Source organism: Toxorhynchites rutilus, chromosome 3 (assembly GCF_029784135.1).
Source record: "Toxorhynchites rutilus septentrionalis strain SRP chromosome 3, ASM2978413v1, whole genome shotgun sequence".
NCBI lineage: Eukaryota > Metazoa > Arthropoda > Insecta > Diptera > Culicidae > Toxorhynchites > Toxorhynchites rutilus.
Genome location: NC_073746.1, coordinates 220,851,900 through 220,875,469, shown reverse-complemented (window position 1 = coordinate 220,875,469; position 23,570 = coordinate 220,851,900). Strand labels below are relative to the sequence as shown.

General features: G+C 37.8%; 3 protein-coding genes across 3 annotated transcripts in view; 1 reads left to right on the top strand and 2 right to left on the bottom strand.

Annotated features, from left to right (window-relative positions):
- The window catches only part of LOC129780364 (flotillin-2), a 384,914-nt gene that overhangs the window by 29,067 nt on the left and 332,277 nt on the right, over positions 1 to 23,570 (top strand). The gene's annotated exons all lie outside the window — the stretch shown is intronic.
- LOC129780360 (glucose dehydrogenase [FAD, quinone]-like) lies at positions 10,760 to 13,413 on the bottom strand. The gene is made up of 3 exons (XM_055788545.1): positions 13,282 to 13,413; positions 12,986 to 13,207; positions 10,760 to 12,917 (listed from the first exon to the last, which is right to left on the bottom strand). The coding sequence occupies exons 1-3, from the start codon at positions 13,409 to 13,411 to the stop codon at positions 11,410 to 11,412; spliced, it is 1,860 nt and encodes a 619-aa protein (XP_055644520.1). The 5' UTR covers positions 13,412 to 13,413; the 3' UTR covers positions 10,760 to 11,409.
- Positions 18,937 to 22,794, bottom strand: LOC129780354 (glucose dehydrogenase [FAD, quinone]-like). The gene is made up of 2 exons (XM_055788527.1): positions 22,138 to 22,794; positions 18,937 to 20,880 (listed from the first exon to the last, which is right to left on the bottom strand). The coding sequence occupies exons 1-2, from the start codon at positions 22,559 to 22,561 to the stop codon at positions 19,403 to 19,405; spliced, it is 1,902 nt and encodes a 633-aa protein (XP_055644502.1). The 5' UTR covers positions 22,562 to 22,794; the 3' UTR covers positions 18,937 to 19,402.

The window sequence follows — 23,570 nt, the reverse complement described above, 5'->3', positions numbered from 1 at the left end:
AGAAAAAAATGGAAAAAAGAGAAATGAAATTATGGTGACCCTTGTAGGCTAAAGTACAGTTTTTATTTTGTTTTTATAAATATAAATTACGGGTAAAAAAATAAAATTATTTTGTTTCTGCGTAATCATCAGAATTCAACAAGAAAAAGTGTGACATTGTTTACTGTGTTTTACTTTAGCATCCAAGGGTCACCATCAATCCATTTCTACCTGTTATTGATTTTTTCTATAACTGTGCACCCCAAAAAAAAAAAAAAAAAATAGAAAATTTTCGAGAACAAATCTTGAAAAAGTTTTTGTTAGAAAAACTTTTTCGCCTCAAATATGTACAAGTTGCGATGTATGGAAGAGTTGTAGGGCAAATATTTATCTGCCATTTATCTGCCATTTCATCAAAATCTGAGATGACCATTTTGAGAAAATCGACTTTAATTTTTTTTAAATCGATTTTTTTTGTGTAGAATTTCAAAAAATATTTTTTCAGTATTTTTTTTTAATTCTGAAATTTTTCTAAAACTCTTCCATAGATCACTTTTTTGTAGGACTTACCATTTTCGAGTGAAAAAAAATATAAAAAAATTATCAAAAATATTTAGCCTTTTCCATATGTTATTCTAGATAAATTTTCAGAAAACCAAGTATGCCAAGTTGCTTAACTAGGTAAGGTCTAGGTAAGGAAATCCGTCAAACGCTATGTAGCTAGCGTAAATAGTGATAGAAAGTGATAGAAATTCACGTCACTGATTTCCGAACATGTGGTCTATATATTGGGTTGGGAAAAAGAAATGTATATACGTATATTGTCAATATATGGCAACACTTAAACATATCTTGTGTTGTATTTATCGCATCGGGTCATACTATACGGCTATTTAAAGACGACAATCTGTGCTACAAGTGATAGTGTTGTGATTGTCATTTTCAGTCTCAAGTTATAGCGCGTCAAAGATGGAGTCAACCAAGCAAGAAATTCGTCATATTTTACCTTTTTTCTATCTGCGAGGTAAAAATGCAACGAAGGCGGCCGAAAAAAATCGTGTAGTTTATGGATTTATCGTTACAGTGATTCGTACAGTACAGCGTTGGTTTGATCGATTTCGTTCTGGTGTAATGGCTGTCGAAGATACACCCCGTACTGGTAGGCCAATCGTCGTGGAAACCGATAAAATCGTTGAAATCATCCAAGTAGACCGGCATGTGAGCATTCGCTCGATTGGCCAGGAACTGGGTATAGACCATAAAACCGTTTGGAACCATTTGCAGAAGATTGGATTCCAAAATAAAACTGGATGTATGGGTGCCACACGAGTTTACGCAAAAAAATCTTTTAGATCGAATCAACGCCTGCGATGCGCTGCTGAAACGGAACGAACTCGACCCATTTTTGAAGAAAATGGTGACAGGTGATGAAAAGTGGATCACGTACGACAACCTAAAGCAAAAAAAGTCGTGGTCGAAGCGCGGTGAGTCGGCCCAAACCATCGCCAAGCCCGGATTGACGGCCAGGAAGGTTTTGCTGTGTGTTTGGTGGAATTTGGAGGGAATCATCCACTATCAGCTGCTCAACTATGGCCAGACCCTCAACTCGGTTCCCTACTGTGAGCAGCTTGACCGTTTGAAGCAGGCGATTGACCAGAAGCGGCTAGAAATGATCAATAGGAATGATGTTGTTTTTCACCAGGACAACGCTCGGCCTCACACATCTTTGATGACCCGCCAGAAGCTACGGGAGCTCGGATGGAATGTCCTATTGCACCCACCGTATAGTTCCAGAGAATGTTTGTGAATCCCAAATTTAATTTGTATACCATCTTCAAAAAATAGTTCAGCGAACAATCCAATTAAAAACAATCCGGCTAAATGGAAATGAATAACACCAACCTGTTGCACTTTGCGCTTTCAATTAGCGCGATTATGTTGGGTGAACAACCTGCTCGCACACCTTTCTTCTCGCTTTTTTCTCGCTCTTTGGAATTATACAGTTTCATCTGAATTTGACATCGGAATGCGCTATCTTCCAGCGATGCAAGGCTTGCGAACCGACGGTAGCAAGCATTCGCAGAAAGTAAGTACGACAAAACCGGCTCCAAGTCCCGTTTTGTTGTGGAACGATAATGAAGAGAGGCATCCCATGATATGAATCGTTCTCGCGTCCTTTACCCAGGCTATACACATAGTTAGAATTGCCATGAATAGAATGGAAGAATGGTTCAAAATAAGAATTAGAGCCGTAAAGCAGATTAGCTTTTTAAATACCGACAAACAAAGTTCTTCTTTTCTTTTTTGTTATTTTTTGTTTTTTTGTTATTCCTAATATGATTCATGAACAAAATGAACAAAAATCAATTCATTTCTATGTTTTTGGTTTAGTTTGGCCCGTCGACGGTAGCGAAATTGACGATGGATGGGGCTGTAATTATTACACAGAAAAAAATATCCTCCCCACAACGGTATTCATAGCCATATGTAGGAATGAAGCTCTTGTTCACATGTCAGAAAAGCAATGTCATGATCTTGGACGGCGAAGATGTGTCGCTGGAATTATAGATAATTATATTAAACTTCGGGATGGGTATTCCCGAGTGTCTCAAGAAATTTTGACCATTTCATTTGATTCATCGTTTTCATGCTATCAACAGTGACTAATGCCTGAGCTAGAAAGATATATTTTTCAACGACGTTCTGTAGAGATTGTGAATCAACGATTAGGAGTTGATTTGTTGAAAAACAGCTGATTAAAGTGTTATTTATTTTATATCTCTTCATGCTTCAGTGGCAGCGCTCTCAAAATTAGCATAGTAACAGTTGATTGTATCGTTGACAAGTGTGCGGGAGGATTGGGGAAAAATGTAAACACGAAACGTGAAGAAAAGAATTCCCTAAAATTGATGGGAATGTCACCACCACATTTCCGAGCCTAATTTCACTGGATTTTTATTTCATACAAATGAAACACATATTTGAACCAAATTGAAAATTTTCGGAAAGTTGTGAAGGAAATTGAGGAAATTCGGGAAATTGAATTCCCATATATCAGTTCTTTCGATGTTCCCGCTGACGAACTGGATCTTTGCTCAAAAGTGGAAATGGATTTTTAAGCTAACTAACGCATTCCTTTATCTTCTATCGGTACAGCGATTCCATGTCAAACCGATATAGTTTTTCTAAAATTTTCGTGAAAAGTGGTATATTTGTATTTTATCGCAAAATATTATAATAAATCAGTTTTTTCTTCATTTTTTTTCAAGAATGACTTTTGGTTTCGTTACTTAATGTTACGTAGGGGGGAGGGGGATAGCCGTGATCGTTACGTAACAAAATTCCATTTTTATTCCTGCACAGCAGCTAGCTTCGATTCTGGAACCGAAAGAGGTGAGACTCGTGTGCGAGCTGTCTGAATTCGGAATTATTCGGTACCACGGAATAATCAAGCCAGTAACCATAATTAAAGTGGATGGAGGACCAGACGAGAACTTTCTTTCTAGGAAGGTCATAGATTTTTCGATTTATCATTTTAATCAATTGAATCTTGATGCGATATTAGTTCCTACTGATGCTTCAGCACACAGTTCTATCAATTGACACCGGTTGCGCAGGATCAATACTTCCTCATGATCATGGGGGATCTTAGTTGGATAAAAGTTGGTGGGTCTGAGCTTAGGGGCACGGACGGGATTTTTACATAGGACTGTGATTGTGTGTAGTAATTGCATTTGAATTTAGTTTTTTCATTGTTCAGAATCTGTATTTTTTTCTCTTTTGCTACATCAAATGGAAACACTGAAAAAACCGTTTCCTGTATGAATTTGTATCCTTTAAACAGCTTAGATGAGAAAGCGTGGTAGAATTTGGAACCACATTCTGTTCAAAAATGAACACAAAAATACCATTAAAGCCATTACTACCCTTTCCTTCTGTTTATTCAATTATGCAATAAAAGGCAAGGAGTTATCATTTATCATTTTTAAACACAAGTCTAAAAAGTTAAGATCTACATAAATATAAGCATAACTCAAAAAAATCTATGACTACAGGAACATATTGTAGATAAAAATAGCATTTTCTCCTTCGTTGCCACGTTGTCCGGAACATTGTTTGTAAAGGGTTGTAATAACTTTATAGCCAGATGATGTATATTGAGTATCCTATGAGTCCTCTCTTGGGAAGTTCGTGTAACTTCTGTAGTGATCTGATCTCATTGGGTGTCAAGTTCTGCTTATGTATAGGAAAGGAAAAGGAGAATGCACAAGTACATTCGAGGAAGTGAAGAGGGCTTCTAAGGAAGATATATATGGGGATCATAATATTAAGATCGCGACTACTCGAGCTATCATCATCTGATATGCAGAGTGTACCCTTTAGAACTTTTGAACAGCAGCCAGTTAAATTCATTAATTGCATTTTTATACAACCAAACAACATGCTCGATATTTTGACATCCTGGACCATAATTAGGGAAGTGGGGGTAATTTGGACCCCCTAAGAAAATTGCCTAATTTTTCCAACTCAATATGGTCTGAATAAAAAATTTCACATTGTACACTGAGCTACAGTTTCTCTAAATCAATAATGTTTAATCATTATATCAAGCTTCAAATTACCAAATATATCATAAAATAAAAGAGATAAATTTTTGGTCATTAAAATTTGATGCGGGTGTTTTGGATCGTCTGTGGGCTGAATTGGTCCAGTGTGTGTTTCATCGAAAAAAATCATAGTGTTGCCTTTGTTTAAACATGGAACAAACATTTACATTTCATTTCTATTATAATTTCCCTTTCATTCGCAGCGTGAAGGTCGCAAAAAAAATAGAAAGTACAGAAAATTGTGTTTCCAGGACATTCATCTTGTACCGGCATGAAATGAATCCATAATCCCAGAAAACCCCACCCGTAATATTCGTCTGACATTTAGTTGAAATCTTGGTAGCAGTCCCAGTCTTAGTAAGGAACGCTTCAGTTGGACCTGATATCACCATCCAATTTCAACTGTTAGCCTAGTAAATGTGATAGTGTACATATAACTTGTGACCACTTATTTTGTAATGATCAAACTTACGAAACTGTTTCTCCTAAATTTACGACCACTAATTTGATAACCCTTCTAGGGTTACAATGTTTATGAGAATTGTGGTGAGATTAATATTAATGTTCACTGTAACTTTTTCTTGCGATCAAAAAGATCGGAAAGAATGTATCGAAAAAATCCTAGTCTACAAACCTCATTAGTACCGCTTTTTCGTTTTGCTTTATCAACAAAACCTGAACCTCTCCGTTTGATCTTGACATGTTTGGAATGTTGTTGAAAGATGTCGAAAGGCTCATAATGGAATTCAAACCATCATTCTCCATTTATGAACAAAATCGATACTCGGAAATCTTTCCCCCATTCAAAACAAAAAAAAAAACAAGAAAGATTCTTTCACATGAACTTTTCCACAGTGTTTCGCTAAATATTACCGCCAATCACTGACGGCAATTTAAAATATTGAAAGATTTTTTTCAACTGCTTCATAATATACTTATCATGGTCGCGGTGGCACCCCTCTGAGGGTGACTGATGTGTGGAATAACCTTGCGATCGATGGATATCCCGTCAAAGCAGAATAGAGTCCGCAAAATTTCAAATCGATGAAGCGGAATTAGCAGAATATTAAGCCGAGTGGTTTGCTCGTTACGTAAGGACACAATTGATTTTTTAGAGTAACTCTTTAGTTATATCATCAGAACATTAAGCATTTCAAGTTATTATTACAAAGCGTCCGAAATATGAAGCTGTCCGTAATATGATCCGGAACGGTAGTTCGTATTTTTCAGAAAAAAATATTACACTTGCAAAAAAAATTGATTTTGTTTTTGTAATTATTGATTGTATTTGTTATGTGTTGTTTCATAGCTTTGAACTAGAGGGCGCTATATTTTTTATATTTTTACTTGAAGCTGAGTTTTTTTTTGCATTACATATCCAAAAATCAGAGATGTGATTTTTTTTTTCGTTTTTAAGTTAAAATATAGTGCCCTCTAGTACAAAATCATGAAAACAACAAAAAACGAATACAATCAATAATTACGAAAACAAAAATCAAATTTTTGGCAGGCGTATTATTTTTTTTCAAAAAAAGAAGGCTAATTGGCTTTAATTTCATATGTCGATCATTTGAATCGGTCAAGTAGTTCAAAATTTCAAAAAAAGTAATTTTTGGGAAAAAGGCGAAAAATATTTTTTTTTTCGGACCACTCTGGAAATGGGCACCCCAATGAAAAAATGAAAAATACAGGTCTCATATTTTGCGATAAAGAACAAATCTATCACGTTTCACGAAAATCTGAGAACCACTATATCGGTTTGACATGGAATGGCTGTATAAAAATAAAAATGGATCGTCGAATGTGTTGTTAAGCGCAAAACTCGAGGGAAATATTGAGATTTGATTTGAGCTGTCTTTATTTTATTATATTTTCTGTATCAAATATTCCATGTAACGGAAGAACATGTTATTTGCAAGTGATTGGAAAAACTCGAACGAGAATTGTGTCTGAAAAAATCTTACAATGACGAACTTTGGTAGAAGTACTAGGGGATTTATAATAGAAGTAAATTGTAAAGGGTTCAATGGGTATCATTCAATGAAGAGTTCTGCGATTGGACCCATTAACATTAGCTCAGTAAGATGACGTGAATGTTTTAATGTATCCACATCAAAAATCAATTTTGGGCGGGACGAAGTTCGCCGGACCAGTTAGTAGAAAATAAAAATAGTCGTTCACCACCGAGATCATGACAAAAATGATAGAGAAGAATACAAATGGAGAAAACATATTCGCTCAAACTTTTATAATCCGTTTCAAAAAAACTTCGTCAGGTAAAATAAACATTGAAAATGAGCAAATTAACGTCAAATCAGTCGGCCGGTGACTCGACCCTCTCCGATTTTTTAAACTTTGTACTTATGGTGGAAACTACCGAAAACCACAATTTCCATCATCATATGACCACTTTAAATAAAGACTGATTTTTTAAAAGGACGTTCTTAAAATCACTTATCTTTTTTTTTTCAAAAAATTGTAACTCAAAATCCAGATGTCTGGTTGAAATATGAAGCGTGTCAAAGTTATTGGAAAATTAATGAACTATTAAGGAAAACTAACATGTTAAATGCACTGGACGGATTTCATTTCATAGGAGTTGGCAGAACCATCTCAGATCAGTGCCGAAAATATTCACGTTCACGGCATTCAAATACGGCGAATTTCAGCCTGCCTTGTATTGACAACCTACTGCTCAAGCGAGAGTCGATAAATATGGAACAACACTATCAATGAACACCAGTGCAATGAACATCAACATCAGCTTGCCATAAAGTTCATTTTTCATTTGCATATTCATTTTCGCCATGATATTCGTAACGTTGAAATTGAATATCATTGCGTGTTAGTGAAAATGAAGGCATAAAATTCAACGTCAACTAATTGAGAGTAAAATCGAATAATGGTAAAGGATAGCCATTTATTATACAAAATTCTTGTTTTTGGCGACATTGGCAATGAAATGTATGGTATAACTCTAGCTATATTTTATGAATCTACTCCCGATTGGCCAGTAATGGCGTACGCCCCAATTATATGGGCAATGGGTGACAATAACAGACGAGTGAAAAACGAACATAATCTTGTTTTGATTTCCGGTTTAATGATACTGGCTATAAATGACTAGCAATCATATAAAACCCATACGATATGGGTATTGGATGCAAGGGCTTAAACAGCGGAAGTCGAATATCGTATTCCGGTGGCTTCCGGTGCATTGAAAACCGCCCTAGGAGACCGAAAATGGAGTTAGTGAAATGGAGTTAGATAAAGAAAGTGTTAGAAACTAAGATCGTGTTAGAGCGAAATGGCGATAGTAAAAGATCATATAAAGCGGAAACGGAAACGGGAACGGACCGTACCCTTCACGGTAAAGATCGCGAGTTCAATTCTCACTCCCGACATTCTTCCAAAAATGAAAGTGACAAGCCAGCCAAAAAGGTGTTGAAACAAGGTTTACAGTTTAAAAAAGAAAAAGAAACGGAAACGGAAATGGAACGCTCAACGCCGTTCAACGCAAGATGTCGCTCAACCGCTCAACACCGCACAACGGTCAACGCTCAACGAAAGCTAATGTTGCCTTCTCCGGATTCCTTTGTTTCTATATATGGAAATCAAACACGTTTTCAATAGAAATTCACTGCAAGCGATGAGGATCAACTTAACGTTCGTGATAATCACTTGAAATTATTGACAGTAATGGAAGTGCCTGAATGCAGGCTTTCCGAAATTCGTTCATGCTCTATTCGTTCAATATACCAGACAAAGTTCACGCGTCTCGACTCTTGTGTTATACTCATTATGACAGATATGGCGTTGAGTTTCAACAGAAGAAAATTCATCCGACACTGGGAAAAAGCTAATGTCTTCATTCGTGAACAGATTTTGATAATTTGTGGCACTGTCTCAGATAGCACTGAAACGTTGTGGGTGTAAAGACATTGATCAAATAGAATTTTTGATATTTGCGTTTTTGGGAAGCTTACGCTCTCAGAAATGTTGTCCTAAAAGGATATTACGATAGTTGATTTCGTTGGCAAGTTACAGCTTAAAGTCAAGGGATATAGCATTGCTGTACGAATTTTTAAACGTGTTTTTCTCAAAACTATGTTTTTTTAACTGGTGGTATCGATATCTCAGGATCTACCCAACCGATTTGGCTGAAAAAATTTTTCAGGATGGAGAAAAGAATAGCCGTTTTTTTATATCCCATTTTTTCTATTTTGTATGAGCTTCTAAACATTGACTTTTCATGAAAAATAACTCATTTTTAACTAAAATGGCCGCCATTTTGACAATTTTTCGATTTTTCAAAAACCCCTATATAACGCTTTAGGTATTCTACTAAGGTTTTTATTTTTGCTAAAATTTTATAAATAAAAACTATAAAATCTACAAAAATTCTGGTCAAAGGATAAAATGTATAAAATCGTATATATTTTTATAAAACAATACCGATTTTTTTAAAAGAAAAATTAACTGGAAAAAAATAATTAAAAAAATGAAATTCTCAAAAACGTATTTATTTTTAATTCCAGCAACAATTTTTTCATGTGTCCTTCGAATAAAATGCAACTAATCCTAATTTCGTTTAAAGTCGAGATAGCGAAAAAGCGTATTCGACCAAGTTTTAGTTGTTATCATAATATGAGCTTTTGTCCAAAACAACTTTCTATCTTTTATAGTTTCTGGAATACAAGGCATTTTTGCATGGAGACTTGCAGAACTTGCATGGAGTTTGCAGAACATATAAATCACGATTTGGGCATAAAAATGTTACGAGTTAAAAATTAGCAGTAATTTTCCAAAGAAAACATGAAAAAGTTGTTGGTGGAATAAAACTCTGTCCCTGTAAAAGTGCCTTTCTTCCGATGTAAGGGTGACTTGTTGGAAATTCTAAGGGCGATTTTTTCAGACAATAAAAACATATTTGCGAGAAAAATGAATTTTAATTGATTGTTTTTTTAATATTTTTTTTCAATGGAATTTTGTTTTAAAAATTCGTTTGATTTTTTTTCAATTTTTTTCCGAAAAATATATAAATTTTTGTAAAAAATAAGGAAATGAATTTTGGCCTTTTCTCAAAGAAGTCTAATTCTTTTTCGAATATTTCAATTATACAAAGTTACTCAAATGTCCAATGTCTAAACACAACTTTTTACTGCAATTTAGGATGTCGCTGCCAATGGCCAGTCGAGTTGGCATGAAATTCTTCACTGTTCAAAATCATATTCTAAAATTGAATTTAATATTAAAATCATTTATGTCTCAAAACACCCTGCTCCGATTTTGTTGTATCCAAGTAGTGTTTACAGTGAAAGACTGTTCTCTGAAGCTGGCCTGATGTACGAAGCAAAGCGTAATCGGTCGGTTAAAAAAATTACAATACAAGTCATAGTGGTAATGAATGAATGTTATGAGTGAATATTAATTTAATATTGAAAAATATGATTTTTCTTGTGTTAATGAGAAATTATTGATTTTAATAATATCTAATGATTTTTTAATAGTGCATTTAAAATGTTTTTGTTTTCTAAATACTTCATTAACTTTCTGAGAACTTTATCAAACATCATATTTTAATCAGACAACTGGATTTTGAGTTAGATTTTTTGAAATAAAGATCAATGATTTTGAATACGCCCTTCATAAGAATCAGTCGTAGTTAAAAGTGGTCGTATGATAAAGAAAATTGTGATTCTATGTAGTATCCTACATAAGTACTAAGTCTCAAAAAAAAAAAAAAAAATCGGAGAGGGTCGGATCAGCGGCCGAATGATTTGGCGTGGAATTGCTCGTAGTGCATCAATTTTTGATTGACTGAATCATTTGCTAAGGATACCGTCGAAGAAATATAATTTTAATTTCATTTTCCACATATGTTCTAGCTGGGGTAGCTGGGGTCGAAAAATGGTCCTCAGTCTCGTATTAGGAAACGCGTATAACTTAAAATAAATTTCGAAGGCTTCTTATGAAAACTACGAAGATAATATCAACTTCAGAGTGCGCAGTTCCTCTGCGGAATGCAGAGGAAGAAGAATCAGAATAAGTGCGAAGTTATTTTTATCCCAAAAATATCTCTCGGGATAGTCTGGACTTCAGAAACGAAAAGAGATAAGAACGATCATTTGTCTGTTAGTTTGCTTCGGTTCAATAACCAACATTCGCGCTTTTTCCTGCTTATATACAACTAAGCGAATCATATTATTGTTCTACCTTTGCCGAACTCTCTCCTCGCCACACTAATGCATAAACCCTGTTTTTACGGCATTAATTAGAAATGAGACATTTAGCAGCAAAATGTGCGGTATGGGGTCCGAGATAGTAGGGCTTGTCACTTGAGGGAATTACTGACAGTAGCTTGTGGGGCTTATCTTTGGGATGGTTTTACGTTTTCGTGTAACATCTACATCTCCAAAGCATTTTTTACTGTTTCTCAATTTGAATAGTTTTTATTTGGGGTGACTCACCGATATGCAAACAAAGTTCTATATTCATTTAATTTGCAGGACGGATATTTTCCTTGAGCTTTGATGGCTAATGACGGAACCGCCCACTAAAATGTTCCTTCCATACAAAATATTGCATGCATTATGTAGGCTTGCAAACCTTAATTATAACGATATAAACATAATATCTTCAATCTCTATATTAGTATAATATTATAACAAACTTAATCTTCATTTGTATAATACAAGGTTCAGGATAGTAACTTAAGTCTATTCTGAGGTATCGGTTTTGCTATAAAGTGGAATTCGAGATGTCTTCGAGATAAATTATGGCTGTTAATGAATCTATTAAGGTGAATGGACGATTTTTATATTCAGTCGTTCTCATTCAATTCTTGTCCCCAATTCCAGTGGTCCTTTATCATATCCGCGGCTTTCTCAGCAATCATATACACTGCTGCCTGGGTGTGTCCGGTGACAATGTACGGCATAATGCTGGCATCTACAACCCTTAAATTTTTCACGCCGTACACCTTCAGGTCAGGAGAAACCACAGCACCGGGATCGCCTGCCGGACCCATTCGACTGGTACCGACCTGATGGTGCAATGTATTAGCCAACGAACGTATCGCACATTCCCAGTAAGTGTCCGTTCCGAATGGGTATTGTGTGCAAGTAGGTAGAGGGGTATCATTCAATCGAGCACCGATGGCTTTCATGGCTGGTGTATCGCCAATACGAATGGCTTCTTTGATTCCTTCGATCATCACTTTGAGATCATCGGGGGCAGTCAAGAAGTTTGAAAAAACTAGCGGCCAGTGGAGGGGATTGCTATTTTTCAATCGTATATACCCTCTAGAGTTAGGATGAAACAACATCACAGCAATTGTGAATTGGTCTCTTCCTTCGTATGGTTTGTACACTTTGTCATAGATATCTTCACGCCATTTCAATGATTTTACGGATCCAGTACCATGATCGGACACAGTCGACCCACCAAGGAAAAGCAACTCAATGTCTGGAATATCATTTTTTTCACGAGATATGTTTGTTTTGACGAATGCTAATGCCTCCAAGGCCCCTGGAGCGGTGAGTATGCCTGTTCCGGCTTTGTATTGAAGAATCTCTCGAGCCCCTATCCGGTCGGTGTCGAAAGATGCCTTCGTAGTGTTCGTTATGAACGTAAGCGCAATCAGACAGAGGTGATCATACATTGTTTTGCCAACCGGTGAGTTCACGAGTACCGGAATGTTTAACTCTTGGAGATGATCTCTCGGACCAACTCCGGACAGCATGAGAAGCTGTGGTGACTGGAATGTACCAGCTGACAAGATCACTTCCTTCCGGGCATATACAGTGTATCTCTTTTTATTTTGCAAGTATTCGACACCTCTGGCGATTTTTGTCTTTCTGTCTATTACTATTCTAGTCGCTCTCGCATTTGTAAGGATAGTGAGATTGGGCCGATCAAGTCCGACGCTAAGATATGCTGATGCAGAAGTCACTCGTTTACCGCGTTTTGTGGTTGCCTGGAGATAATCAACGCCTATTTGCGATCCACCGTTATAATCCACTCTGCCTCTTCCAAGCTGTTTATTGGCTTCGATAAATGCATGTACTAGAGGTGATCGATGTGGAACATATTCGACATTCACTGGGCCGCCCTTCCCATGCTGGGGTGGCCGATTTGTATCTTCAAATGTAACCTTTTCTGATTTCTTAAAGTAGGGTAACACTTCACGGTAAGACCACTGTTTGTTGCCCATTGCAGCCCATCGATCGAAATCAGCTGGATTGCCTCTATTGTAGATCATATAGTTGATAATTGTACTTCCACCGAGGCCCTTTCCCCTTGGCAAGGGACATCGCCCATTCTTTAATCCTGGAACAAGAAAACACAGAGGTCCCACGTATAGTTACATTCACCAAACCACATGATTGTTCACTGACCTAAGCAAAAGTTGTTCTGTTTTTCTGCTACAAAATTCCAATTGAATGCCGTTGACTGTAGATACGCTGCAAAAAGTGGCACATCGGATAACGGATTATCTCTACCCCCTGCCTCTATGAGCAATATTTTCCACTGGGTTATTTCCGAAAGTCGACTGGCCAAAACCGCGCCGGCATTTCCTCCACCGACGACAATGAAGTCATACTCTTTTGGTGTGACATCTGTAAGTTTTGTGTAATGAGAACATTCGAGATCAGGGGAGAATCAGCCACACCTCCATAATAGTATTACTTACGGCCACTATATTCACTGAATCCATGCTTATAACCAAAGAAACCATTTTCACCCTCGACACAACAAAGCACCAAAATTATTACAAACGCAATTCCCTTCCGCAATCGCGAATTTCTTGTATCACGCACCATGTCACACTTTAGACTGTCCGTTAATCTATTCCGGTCCCAAGATATATAACCTGAAATTCGCATTTTTTTAGCCCAGCAGTAGCACCAGCTTTGTCACTTCAGGTTTCACTTATATACACAGAGACAATAAAATTCTGGCTAACGCCTTCTTTAAGTTCTGGGGCTCGATTCTTGATTTTGTGGCGGCACTCGAAGGAGAGAAACACCCTTTTTGATAGCTGGGCTGAAACGAAGACACAAAAAATATCAATAAATGTAAAAGTTCGAGTTCGTCGCTTCATCCCTTTGAAATACGCGTGGTGATAACAACGTGGTCCGGAGATTTGCATTTTGAATTTGGTCCTGTTCCAAACTGACGAGAATTCTCTTTGCGTTTTATTTATTCAGCGCTTCACCATCCACTGTGTTTGTTGTTTGGCTGCTGAATCAGAAGCTAGATTGGTGGGTTAGGGCGAAGATTTATTTTATTTTAGTCCTAATTTCCATACTGAACAGAAGAAACATGTGTTTCCATTAATCACTCAAAGATTCACTAGCATGCTGAATCAATTCAAGCGCTACTCAGAGAAGTAGTCGTTCAACATCTCCAACAAAAACTCCACTTACTGCTCTAATAAACAGGTTAACGCACTCACTGCTAGTGATCTATTGTAGAGCGAGTGGCTCTCGCAGCAGCCGACTCCTTTCAAATGTCCTATGCATTAGAAGTACAAGAATAACGGATAACAAGCTTTACTTATAGAAAACTAAACATCTTGAACGACCTTCATGATTTCCGTCATTGATAAATAGTAGAAAAAAGCGCAGTGTTATAAAAGTAGTTTTTTAGGGTGATCAGTGATATTCAATGTGAAGGACAAATTATGCGCACCAATAAAACATTTCAAATTGGCTGAGCATTAATCAATCAACGGTTATAGCCCTTACCGGCAGTGCGGGTTTTTATTAGGTCATTCAGTGCTTGCTGTAAAAATTGGGCCGAGAAAAGAAAACAACGGAAAATCTAATCATTGTAAAGGGCTACGTTTAGAAAGCTTGGCTTGAGGAGTCAGCATTGACACTAGGAGACAGCCATTCCATGCCACAACAATGTAGTGGTTCTCAGATTCCCGTAAAAAGTGGTAGTTTTGTTCCTTATCGCAAAACATTAGACCCTTATTTTTACTGTGGTGCCCATTTCCATTTTGGATTTAATTTCATATATCGATCATCTGAATGGGTCCTGTGGTTCAAAAGATGATTTTTTGAAAAAAGTCATTTCAAAAGAAAGTAGCTTTTCCCTTTTTTTTTTGATCACCTTAAAATCGAAATGGGCACCCAAATGAAAAAAAAAATTGTTGAAAAGGGGTTTAATATTCTGCGAAAAGGAACTAGTCTACCATTTTTCAGGAAAATCTGAGAACCACTATATCGGTTTGGCATGGAATGGTTGTATAGAGCTAAAACAATGCCGGAAAATGAACAAAATTACAATTTTCTCTATCATATGACCAGGGCGCATTCATAATTCTTGATCTTTTTTTCTCCAAAAAATGTAGGAGGATGCGCCAAGGACACGACCGTATTGTTAACGTAGAACTACGAAAACATTTTATTCAATTCGTCCGTTTATCACTTCGGATATTATTTCAGAATATCGCTGCTGCTGTCCGATCGCTAGCCGGATGACTGATGATATGTAATTGTGTATTTGCAATATCTTTTTCTTCTTCGGTTGTAAACTGTACAGATCATATCTGCAATGACGATTTCCCCACGTACCTCGGGTTTTTAGTCCGTGTAAGGGAAACACATTCCGGTCTGTATAAATGCAAACGAGTAGTAAAGGGTCAGCAGATTGCATGTGATATTGTACCTCACCGATGCATAAATTGAATTTTTCAAGCACATAAATGGTCAGGACGAATGTGTGGGGGAAATTCTAATGTTTTCAATCTTCGTTAGCTCAAACCGTTCGAGGATTAAGGGATTGTAATGCATAGCATATCAAATCAATCTTAGAGAATCATAGATTCGATTGGAATGCAAGTAATCAAAATTCGTACACAGCGAAAATAGTTATTAACGTTAACATTATTTCATAGAATCGTATTTTAACACCATTACTGAATGAGGTTGTCCCACGTCAAAAAATCGTAGCTTCAAAAAGCTAGCTTTTTGATTTTGTGTGAAGTTTCATGACATTTCGTTTATTTATTCACAAACTACAGTTGTTTTAGTGTCACTACCTGAGCATTCGCATAGAAAATGGAAGAAGAGGAATATCGTATTTTCATCAAACATTGTTTTTTGATGGGAAAAACACCTGAATAATCAATGCAGTGGTTGACGAAATGTTCTTCCACTTCTGCTCCTTCGAGAAAACAGTTTATCGGTGGTTTAATGAATTTAAAATGAGCCGTACAAGCACCGCAGATGCACCTCGCTCTCGAAGGTAAAAATATGTTACGAATCCAGAAATCGTAAAACAAGTGTATCGACTCGTATCGAACTATTGTAAAATGAAGTTACGCGATTTGGCTGAGGCCGCAAGCATTTCAAATTGATGGGCAAGTTGGACCAATTACGATGTCAATGCTCACCCACCATATTCTCCAGACTTGGCCTCCAGCGACTTCTATATGTTCTCAAACCTCAAGCGGTGGCTCCAGAGAAAGAGATTCATATCGAATGAGGAAGTCATGACAGAAACTGAGGCATGTTTCGAAGACTCAGACGTTTCGTACTACAGAAAGAGTTTCGAATCATATCCGAAGACATTTAGCCGTGAAAATTTATCAAAGAATGAATATAAGACCAGGTCGATATTTGACGATTTGAAGTGCTACGGATGATTAGTTGGGGTTAGTCAACTAGTGCACGATCTGCAGACTTACCTTAAGTAATATTTAATCCTTTCCTCCTTACGTAACGCGAGACTTACCTTAAATAATATCAAGAGTGGCCTAGCGATTTTGGATGGTTACTCCAGAACATTTGCAGCTGCATCAACGAGCACTGTCAATAAGATTGCTTACTTGCTTTCCCGATTTGCATCTTTTAGCGTTCATTAATGTGATTAATTTCTCTCGTAATTAACGATTATAATTTTGGCGTTAAAGTACATCGTTAAAGCATCGTTATGCGATGTTTATTAGGCGGTTTTTTTATGCGGTTAGGCGGTTTTGCACGCGTTAGTGGGCGTTGAATATAAAAATATATATTTTCTTCTTTCTTGTTGTTTCACTTTCTTTTTATTTCTTCTTTTTCCGATATTGACTTTCTTTCAAACGATATCGGCAATGAAGGAACGATTATCAACCGAAGAACCGTTACTGTAGAGTACGCCCGGAAAATTGGAGCAGACCTGAACATGAATGTCACAGAGCTGTTCCTAAGAAGATCAATTTTTTATGTGAGGAAACATCTTGATAAATATTGACTTCACTCTAGACAACCCTAGTCTTGCATCAACTAGCGAGCAGATAACATTTTTTTTTGTAATACTGATATCACAAACTTCTATTTTGCTTGATACAATGCGAAAGATATATCACACTGTTCAGTTCCGGAAAAGAAGCAAAATATTGAGTCGCAAGCCACACCTTTTTGTGATTGTCCTGCCAGCCACTATGAAATAGTCCTCATGCTGCGAAGCGAATTGTTATTTTTCAACTGTCAAGTAGTTAACACCATTGGCCAAAAAGGAAGGACCCGAAAAGAAGCGGAGGAATCCAATATCAGCAACAGGTGCAGTAATGAAGCAGCAACATCAACAGAAGTATCCTCATCATCAGCAACCAGTGATGGCATTTTCACTGAAATGATACATACGCACGTGCGTCAGTCATCATTCACCAAAGAGAAACCATGCGCTTTTCCTTTTTCTTCGGCGAATATATAAAGCTAATTGAGAGAAATCTTGGTGCGAGTGAGTCACACTCTTTTACACTCTCTTTACTCTTGCGAGTTCGAGTGTGTGAAAACCTGTGTCCAGCACTGAAGTGCGCTGATCCGCACTCTGTCATACTGAGGAGTACACTGAAGAGTAACTGAAGAGTGCAATCTCATTCGACATATAATCCACACGCTTGCTTCTCCTCGGTTTTCTTTTTTCAGCGAACCACAGCGCTAATTTTATTGATAGCATTTCTGTTCTTTTACCCGTGCGCATCCGCCAGAACGAGCAGGTAAAAGCTCATCAGAGTGTACTCTCTAGTGAATTTCTCCGCTACACTGTAGAGAGTTTGTGCTGAAACTGATCTCGGCCGCATGTCGCGAAATCGGTCAAAAAATACAAAGAAACGCTGAAACGGGTGGTTCTATCCCACCCGCCGTATTCTTCAGACATTGCTCCGTCCGATTACTGCTTTTTTTCGATCGATACAACATGGTCTGGTTGACCAGCACTTCTCCAATTTTGATGGAGTCAAAAATTGGATCGATTCGTGGTTAGCCGGCAAACCGGCCAATTGTTTCCGCAAAGGGATCCGTGAATGAAAGATGGGAAACGTGAATGAGTTGTAACTAGCGATGGGCAATACTTTGAATATTAAATTCGTAAACATTTGGCAGAATAAAGCATTAATTTTTGAAAAAACCAAGAAACATACCGGTACTCCTATTATTACTGTGTTGCTTTTTCGTCTTTCTTGATGTTGGTTCTGGTCTGGTTAGTTTCGTTGTCTTATTTGTTTGTTTTCTACCTCCTGGTCGTGACATTCTGTCTATTTTAAATTTATTTTTGTGTTGCGTTCCTAAGTGTAATCTGTAATATTTTGCGTAATCTAGAGATATTCTCTGTCTTGGCTCTTATGTGGAGCTTTTTGATTAGAATCGTCATTAACGATCGAAACATTTCCTGCAAAGTCAACGAATCCTTCATTTAATTTTAGTGACTCTTGTCAGATTCAACGTATAGATACATTTTTTCTATTGGTTGAACACTCTTAATGAGAACTATCATTGAAGCTTTCCTAAAAAAAGACTAATAGAATGAACCCATATTGTGTTCTCTCTTTCTTTGGTTTGATATTTTGCGATTATCATTCGATTGATTGATCACCGATTATTGATTGGAGTGAACATTGTCACACTCCTGAGCTCGATGTTTTCGCAGTTGCTCTCGATACTGAACTTATCCATTGTTTTTCGTTTCCTGGATACTGCGTTTAAAAAACAGTTATTTTTGCGAAACAATGTTGTGTTTTTGTCATTGCTATTTCTAATTTATATTGAAAAAATAAGAAAATGTAAGAGAAGGACAAGCATAAGCATTAGTTGCAGGGTCTTGGTTAAGTCTTCCAAGTATATCGCTTGGTTTATACTGTAAATCGAAGACTACATACTAAACCACATAACCATCACCTACACTGGTTTCTGTCAAATTTTGAATAGACTGTTCTGTGAAAAAATATGTACTGTGTTATTAATTAACACTGAGATATCAAATAATATACAGACAGTCAGAGATTTTAATCCATGGATATTTCGTTGATTCGTTTATTTTTCTCGCCAACGAATAGTTATTATATTAACATTTTCTGATCGTTACAATGAGCATTTTGTTCAGCTACCCTTCTTCACCGTAAAAATTAAATTGAAACGACGTAACATTTCCTAATCATAAAAATTTGCAAATACTCTATTTCATACATCATGCCACATTTCCACATTTTCACATTTCTTTCTTGATTAGAATTACCGTAATTTGTTAATGCTACCTCAACATTTGTTAACATAATGTATTGTTGATATTTTCAGAGATAGCTTGTCGTAACAAGTTTTGGGTCATATGATACATACAAAACATAACATACATATTCAACTCATTCTCCTCTGTTGACTAGAAATGTTTAAAAATAATTCAATAACCAGCAACATAACATTTATTTTTTCTTCTATTTCATTCCAGGTAATATGCTAAGCCAATAAAAGTGAAAACCGCAGCCCAGAGGACACGATAAAAGATACGTATACTTATATATTTATTCTTTATGTTATTATACTCGACTACCGCCACTGTTCCTTCAATAAATCAGCCAATTTTTCACCAATCAAGTACGCAATGGCGACCGGGTGTCCGCTGAGAGTGACCGGAATAACACCAACGTCTGCCACACGTAAATTGTCGATGCCATGCACCTTCAACTCCGGCGACACGACAGCCTCACGATCGTAGGCAGGTCCCATTTTACACGTTCCGGTTTGGTGATACAACGAGGTAGCTTGGGTACGGATTGTGCATCGCCAGTAATCATCGCGTCCGAATCCCAAGTGTGCGCAGTTTGGCACCGGTATGTCGTGGAGTTTTGTGTTGAATCGTTTCATCGTCGGGGTGTCCATAATTTGGGTAGCTCGCTTGATACCGCTCAGCAAAGTTTCTAAGTCCTCTTCCTCTTTCAGGAAATTAGTGTAGAACTTTGGCCACTGAAAAGGATTGCTGCTTTTGAGCTCCATGTATCCCTTTGATTTGGGATGTAGCAGCACCAGGTTGACCATGAACGCGTCTCGGTCACCTGACTCCAACGGGCGATAGATCCCGTAGAGGGGATCACTCATTCGAAGACCTCTACGGACACCACTCCCATAATCGGAGGCCGGGGATCCATTCACGAATATAAGTTCAATGTCAGGTACCGCATCTTGACTGCGGTTGCGGGTATTGATGAAGCCAACTGCCTCCACACCACCCGGTATGGTCATTTCACCGCCACCCTTGAGATATTTGGCCAACTCTGGGAGGGATACAGTTCGATCTAAGTGCAGTGTGAAATCTCTTGTGTTGGTAGAAAAGACTAATCCCGTGTAGTATAAGTGGTCGTAGAAAGCTCTCCCCACTGGGAGATTTTTGATAACTGGTATACCTATCTCTCTAAGATGTTCCGCAGGGCCGACTCCAGAGAGCATTAGAAGTTGGGGCGACTGTAGTCCACCGGCCGCAAGAATGACTTCTTTTTTCGCTTTCACCACATATCGTTTCTTGTCACGAACAAATTCTGCTCCATAAGCCGTTTTCGTGTCATGATTTATGAGTACTTTTGTAACACGTGCGTTGGTTAGGATGTGAAGATTTGCCCTATGAAATACAGGTTCCAAGAAAGCAGCACTGGCGGATAACCTTTTTCCACCTCTTAAATTGGAATGTAGATGTGACACACCTAATTGGTTCTCGCCATTGTAGTCCACTAGAGGCATGCCAAGTTCTTGCAAACTGTTTACGAAGATGTGAGACATTTTTGTTTGATACGGTGCAAATCGCACGTCCAGGAGTCCGTTCGATCCGTGGTAGTCGTTGGAAATGTTTAGAAAGGATTTCTCCGACTTTTTGAAGTATGGTAACACATCCCGATATGCCCATCCCGGATTACCGGCATCTGCCCAACGATTGAAATCGTCCCGATTCCCTCGAACGTACATCATGTAGTTGATAAGAGTAGAGCCTCCGAGTCCTTTCCCACGAGGAAGCGCGCAGCGCTGATCCTTCATTCCTAGAGATGAAGAGGAAAATCCATAATTATTGAAAATTAGAATGTTATCATTAGGGAATGAAAATTAGATGAGCACAATTGCTACAAATAGCTCATGAAAATTCTATATTTTGATTTTGATGGGCAATACTTTGGTTGCTAAAGGGTAACAAAACATTATGATTTTTTAAATTATGTTTCTATGTTTAGTAGACGAGATTCAAAAAAATAAGTATTGATGCATTAGTCTTGTAAACCCATTGCATGAATACATATTATTTGAGCGCTACTCTTAAGATGCACAAGGAAAACGAAAAAATAATTAACACCGATATGTTCCATTTTATTTAAATTGCAAGGTAAAAAAAGATAAATCTTTTATAATAAGTACGGATCGGGTCGACCATACAACAAAACTGTACAAAAGAAGTGGATAAACGCGGATCGAAACGACTGCACAAACGGATACGGCTTGGGACGACCGTATGGATACAAAAGAAAATGGAAAGAAATGTGGTTCGGGACGACCGTGCGGTGAAAAAATGGAAGTAAAAATATTTGCGGATCGGGACGACTGTATTAAAAAATGATAATAATCAGATGCGGATCGGGACGACCGTGCTGCATAAAAAAGGAAGTAATATTATTTGCGGATCGCGACGACCGTGCAGAACAAATACAGCTATGGACGACCGTATAAAAAAAAATGATAAGAGTGCGGATTGGGACGACCGCGCTGCCTAAAAAATGGAAGTAAAAATATTTGCTGATCGAGACGACCGTATGAAAAAATGATAATGATAAGAGTGCGGATCGGAACGATCGTGCTGTGTAAAAATGGAAGTAATATTATTTGCTGATCGGGATGACCGTATGGAGAACAGAACTTGACTCGATGTTTTGTTAGTTAAACGCCATCAATTAGCTCATACATCCCAAAGGTGGTTCAAATGTATTTTGTGAAGGAAAATACACTGAAACGAAATCCACATGCATTTGTTTTTCTCGTCTGTTTTATAATTTCTTCATTTTTCGGATGAGAGAGAAGATGTGTGGCATGGCCAGTTCTGGCAACATGGGCATCGTCAGTTTAGTGGTCAAGTGGGCAGAGTACTCGGCACATTTCCCGCCATTTATCAGCAGGCATTCGTTCGGCTTCTGGCGGTCTCCGATTATCCCGCGGACGCCCAGGGACACACAGAAACCAATTCCAACACGACAAAACCAAATTTGCCGCCAGTTGCTAATGAGCAGAAAACAAGACATCATTTCACTCACCCCAACAGGAATAGTTTTGTCTCTCGGCTACGTATCCCCAGTTGTAACTTGTAGACTGCAAGTATGCAGCAAAAACAGGAATCTTCACGAAAATATTCTCGTGCTCGCCCGCTTCCAGGAGTAAAACTTTCCACTCCGGATTTTCCGACAGCCTGTTGGCCAACACGCACCCCGAAGGACTGGCACCTATTATCACAAAATCATACTGATTGAGCATGTTTTTCACGCTGTCCTTCCGTTCCGTATCATCAAAGAGATCATTGGTACTTGGTTCCAGGTTAAGTTCTTCTTGAATACTGGCTAATCTCTGGAAAAACCCTTCCATTAATCGATCATTATTCTGCCCCTCAATATTGCTCGGTAAACAACATATAGCCATAAATGTTGCTAACACTGTCACCGCGTTCACTCTGCCACCACACATTCTGAATGCCAACTCTCAACATTAATCTGATCCTTTGAATATACGTCCGACGATCACAAGTTTTCGAAATCGACTAAATTGGAAGGTGTTCCAAGCTGATCCAAATTAAAACGGTGCACTCCAACAAGACCTACAGCAAGGTTCAATCCGATAACAGATGCGCTCGAGCTCACGCAGCATGATTCGCAAGAAGAATAACCAAACGGAACTATATGCTTCCTGTATGCTTCCTATGCTCTGCTTCGTCTATCTTCCGGTCACGTATGTGCTTCAGTTAGTCCCACTTTGGAGGGAAATGTGACACGCAGTGTCAAAAAATATTGGAATGTTGATTATTTCTACTCACGTTTTGCACCTCCGATTGACATTTCTAGAGGACATTGTTTTTTTCAAAGTAGTACTTTTCTAGTGTGGTTTTTCCATTAGTTTGTACCTAACCTACGATGTTTTGACATATTGTATCTTATTTATAATTCATCAATCCCGGTTATCGCAATGGTGATCATGACCATGGATTGTATTAGCTCACAACACTTATTGATTGTCGTTTTTGTTCTTCGCGAAATTTGCTCTCATCATTTCATGATTGCGCTCGTGATTTAATTGAGGTCATTTTCTATCCACTCTGAAAGGTTTTCCATAAGTATTTTTTTAAGTTTTCGGCCCACGAAAGCGACAAAAGAAAAACTATCGATGTGTGAAGCTCTCACAAACGAAGCGAAACCGTCGTTAGCCGAATGGCTAGGATGTCCGCTACGGAAACTGGAGAACGAGCGTTTATGCTTATGTGTAGTCGCACATATTTGGGCGATAATTTTCCACAGACGATCGCCAATATGTTCATAGTTGCCGCAAATATGTTCATAGCCGTTTACATGATACTCTGATTTGATCTGATTGATCTGAGGCTGATGAATGAATGCACACGGCCAATTTTTCATAACAAATTCTACATGCGTGTGTGCCAAAAGTGTAGACGCATTTAGTATATTTGAATAAATCCCGTACC